At 56.6% G+C, this 3,250-nt stretch overlaps 1 protein-coding gene across 1 annotated transcript in view; it reads right to left on the bottom strand.

Annotated features, from left to right (window-relative positions):
* Nucleotides 1-1,980, bottom strand: part of NMRK2 (nicotinamide riboside kinase 2) — a 5,816-nt gene extending 3,836 nt beyond the window's left edge. Inside the window, exon 1 of the mRNA XM_004714377.2 lies at nt 1,831-1,980. Within this exon, the coding sequence (XP_004714434.1) occupies nt 1,831-1,856 (26 nt within the window). The 5' untranslated portion in view covers nt 1,857-1,980. The remainder of the gene's footprint in view (nt 1-1,830) is intronic.
* Between the last annotated feature and the right edge of the window lie 1,270 nt (nt 1,981-3,250).

The raw sequence follows: 3,250 nt of genomic DNA, 5'->3' as shown, positions 1-3,250 counted from the left end.
ACAGATAAATTAGAGTTGGATTTTTAGGGCTTCACGAAGACACGATTTTAGGGCCTAACACACAACAAAGAAGGCCTCCCCAATTTTAAGCCAACTGGAAGAAGTGTGTGCCTACGTGCCACAGAGAGAGCTCACAGTTGGCTCCCTCACTGTAAAGGGGAGATGGATGTGTGAACGATGCCCACCCTCAGCAGGACAGCAGGATGGCCCCCGCGTGAATCAAACCAACCACAAAGGCACCGACACAAAAGATGTACAACCTTTGTTACACGTGGCACGTGTGTCCCCGCCATCAAAACACACATGGAAAACGAAAACACAGCATGTTCAAGCTCATTTGCAACCAAAAACATAGAGAAAAAGGAAAAACAAACAAACAAAAACTCTAGCTAGCCGGTGGCCCAGGTGGGTGCCCACCTGGGCTCCCATGGGCTCGGGCTGTCTAGAAACCCTACCTCCCAGACAAACCTAGGTGCTGGGCTGTCCCTTCTGATAAAGAGACCAAAGAATGGTGAGGAAGGACAGAGTTCCTGACAGGCAACCCGGCTATAGTTTGCAGGGAGTTGAAAGGGAACAGGGGTCCTAGAGGCTAAGTGGGCTGTGTTGGGCTGGCAACCAAAAGGTCAGCAGTTCGAACCACCACGGAGAAAGAGGAGGCTGTCTACCCCTGAAAGAGCCGGTCTCAAAAAATAAAACAAAAACCTTATAGTCTTGGAAACCCCCAGGGGCAGGCCTACCCCATCCTGGAAGGTTGCTGTGAGTCAGTATCACTCAATGACAGCGAGTTTAGCTTTTTTAAAGAGAATCTTATCATTTTGACCCAATGGCCCCTCTTCTAGGAATCAGGGGCACAAGTGACAAGGGCCCCTCCCGCCCAGGACTCCTCCCACCCTTTGCTGTCCAGTCACCTCTGACCTCTGTTGTCCCACATAAGCGTGTAGAACTGTGCTCTGGGGGTTTTCCCAGGCTGGGGCCTTTTGGAAGCAGATGGCTAGGCTTGGTTGTGCGGTGTCTCTGGGGGAGTAGGGACCACCGACCTTTCTGTTAGCAGTTGAGCTCTCAACCCTGGGCAACCCCCCCCCAACTCCCTAGCTAAGACGCTGCACACACTAAGGGGGTGTCCCCCACACCATCTCACGAACTCAAAAACACACTGCCTTGAGTCCGTTCTGACTCACAGTGACCCTATGGACAGGGCAGCACTGCCCCCTGGGTTCCGAGACGGTGACTCTTTGTGGTTAGGTCCCACGGGATGGCTTCCCACTCATTAGCCACCCTCTGCCCATGAGACTAAAACCCGCCCCATCCCACGCCAGCTTCTCAATTGTCATGTTTGAGCCCACGGTTGCAGCTGCTGTGTCCACCCAGCTCATCCGGGACCTTTCTTTCTCCCGTGCAGTGACTGGCGGGTTCTAACTGTTGACCTTGAGGTTATCTGATGACCCCCACAGGGCTCCTCTCCCACCTTCCAACTCCTGCTTATTATAAGCAGGAAAAAAAAAATCCACTACCATCCAGTTGCTTCTGACTCATAGTGACCCCATAGGACAGGGGGGGCCTGCCTCTGTGGGCTTATGAGATTGTCACTCTTTATGGGAACTGACAGCCTCCTTTCTCTCGAGCGGAGCGGCTTGTGGACTTGAACCAACGACCTTCCAGCCCTACCCTAGCACACTGCACCAACACTGCTTAATAAGCTGAAAAGAGCAAGTTCCAAACGCGCCTCCCACCCCTCCACCCCCACCCCAGTCCATCAATTCTAGATCTTGACTTGGGCCATTTGTCGCCTCCAGTACAAAACAGGCCTTTAATTTGGGGTGCGGGACTCACCCTCCGACGCCGATGATGACCTTCATCTCCGCGCTGAGTGGGTGGATGTGGACGGCGGGATGGTGCTCAGTGGCCTGTGGGCGCCCGGACTTGCAGGAGCCCTGGATGGCTCGACCCCGTAGTACGTTCTGGGCACCCCGACTTCATTGAGAAAACTCAGCACCTTTATAGGCCCTGGAGGTGGCGGGTGGGTCACACACACCCCCCACCCCACCCCCGCACCTGTTCCTTGGATGGAAATAGCACCTTTGCCTTTTGCCTAAATTAGTCATGGCCAGCTGGGCAGGGCTGTGGTGGGGAGTGCCCCCCTCCCCCATGTCACCCTGGCTGCGTCGTCTCCCTCCCCTGCCCCCTGCTTCCCCCATTACTATCTCCCTTCTCTCCCTTCCCTCCGCCCTCAGCGGCGCCCCTCCTTCCTCCCTCTATCTCTCCCTCCCCCGCCTCCCTCTTGCCCTGAGAGCCCAGGGCACAGATTAGGGCTGAACCACTGTCATCCTAAAAATACCCCGCCCGGTGTGTCCCCTGGCCTGACCCTGACATTAAGACTGCCCTCGTGATGCCGGACGGGGCTGCTCACCTCCCTTCCCCCCTCCCCACACCCGGTCTTGGAGACAGCCAGCCCAGCGGGGGACTTCCCTTTCCAAGGGGCTTAGGGCCAAGGTGGGCAAGAGGCCCAGAGCCATGGGGTGTCACAAGACGGCCTTGCTGCGATCGCCAGGGATCAGCCAGCACAATGTCAGCGTCGTGGGAGCGGCCACAGCCTGCAGTCTGGGGTGAGGGCGGACGTGCGCACGTGGGAAGTGGGGTGTGTGTGGGGGTCGCTGATGCCGATCTGGGTCTGTACTCAGGGGAGCTGAGAGACCCCCATCAGAACGGGGGAGCTGCAGCTCTTGGGGGGTCTCAGGACCCCCTCCCACTTTCATGTCACTGGGGAACCCAGATGCTTCTGTGTCGGAGTAGGTGTGTTAGGTAGCAGAACAGGGAGCAGGGATGTCGAAGCGGCATGCGCCAATTCAAGCCCCAGCCAGGTGGGCGGTACACCTGGGTGGGCCCAAACTAAGCCAGGTGGGCTTAATTCGGCCAATGGGGTCAACCAATACCTTTGACCACGCCTCCCAGCCGAAGACCCGCCCCCACCCCATATAGGGACCTCAAGCCCATCCTTCCCTTTGGCTGCTGGCTGCTTCCCCGCCTTCCGCTGGGCGGTGCCCAGGTGGCTCTCTGTGGTCTCAGGCCACCACGTGCCAGGGGAAGCCAGCCCCTAACACATCATTACAGGTCCGGTAGGCGCAATTGTACAGCGATAATAAGTAAAGATTATGGTGAAGTTCTAGAGAGCGTGAGAGGTAGAAGAGAAATATGGAAATAAATGGAGTCAGACACAATTCATGGTAGCGTGCTCACCTCAGCCCCACTTGCT

The sequence above is a fragment of the Echinops telfairi genome, unplaced genomic scaffold (assembly GCF_000313985.2).
Source record: "Echinops telfairi isolate 266 unplaced genomic scaffold, ASM31398v2 ScPeMD7_7459;HRSCAF=8497, whole genome shotgun sequence".
In the NCBI taxonomy this organism is placed as follows: Eukaryota; Metazoa; Chordata; class Mammalia; order Afrosoricida; family Tenrecidae; genus Echinops; species Echinops telfairi.
This window is presented reverse-complemented; position numbering and strand designations above follow the sequence as displayed.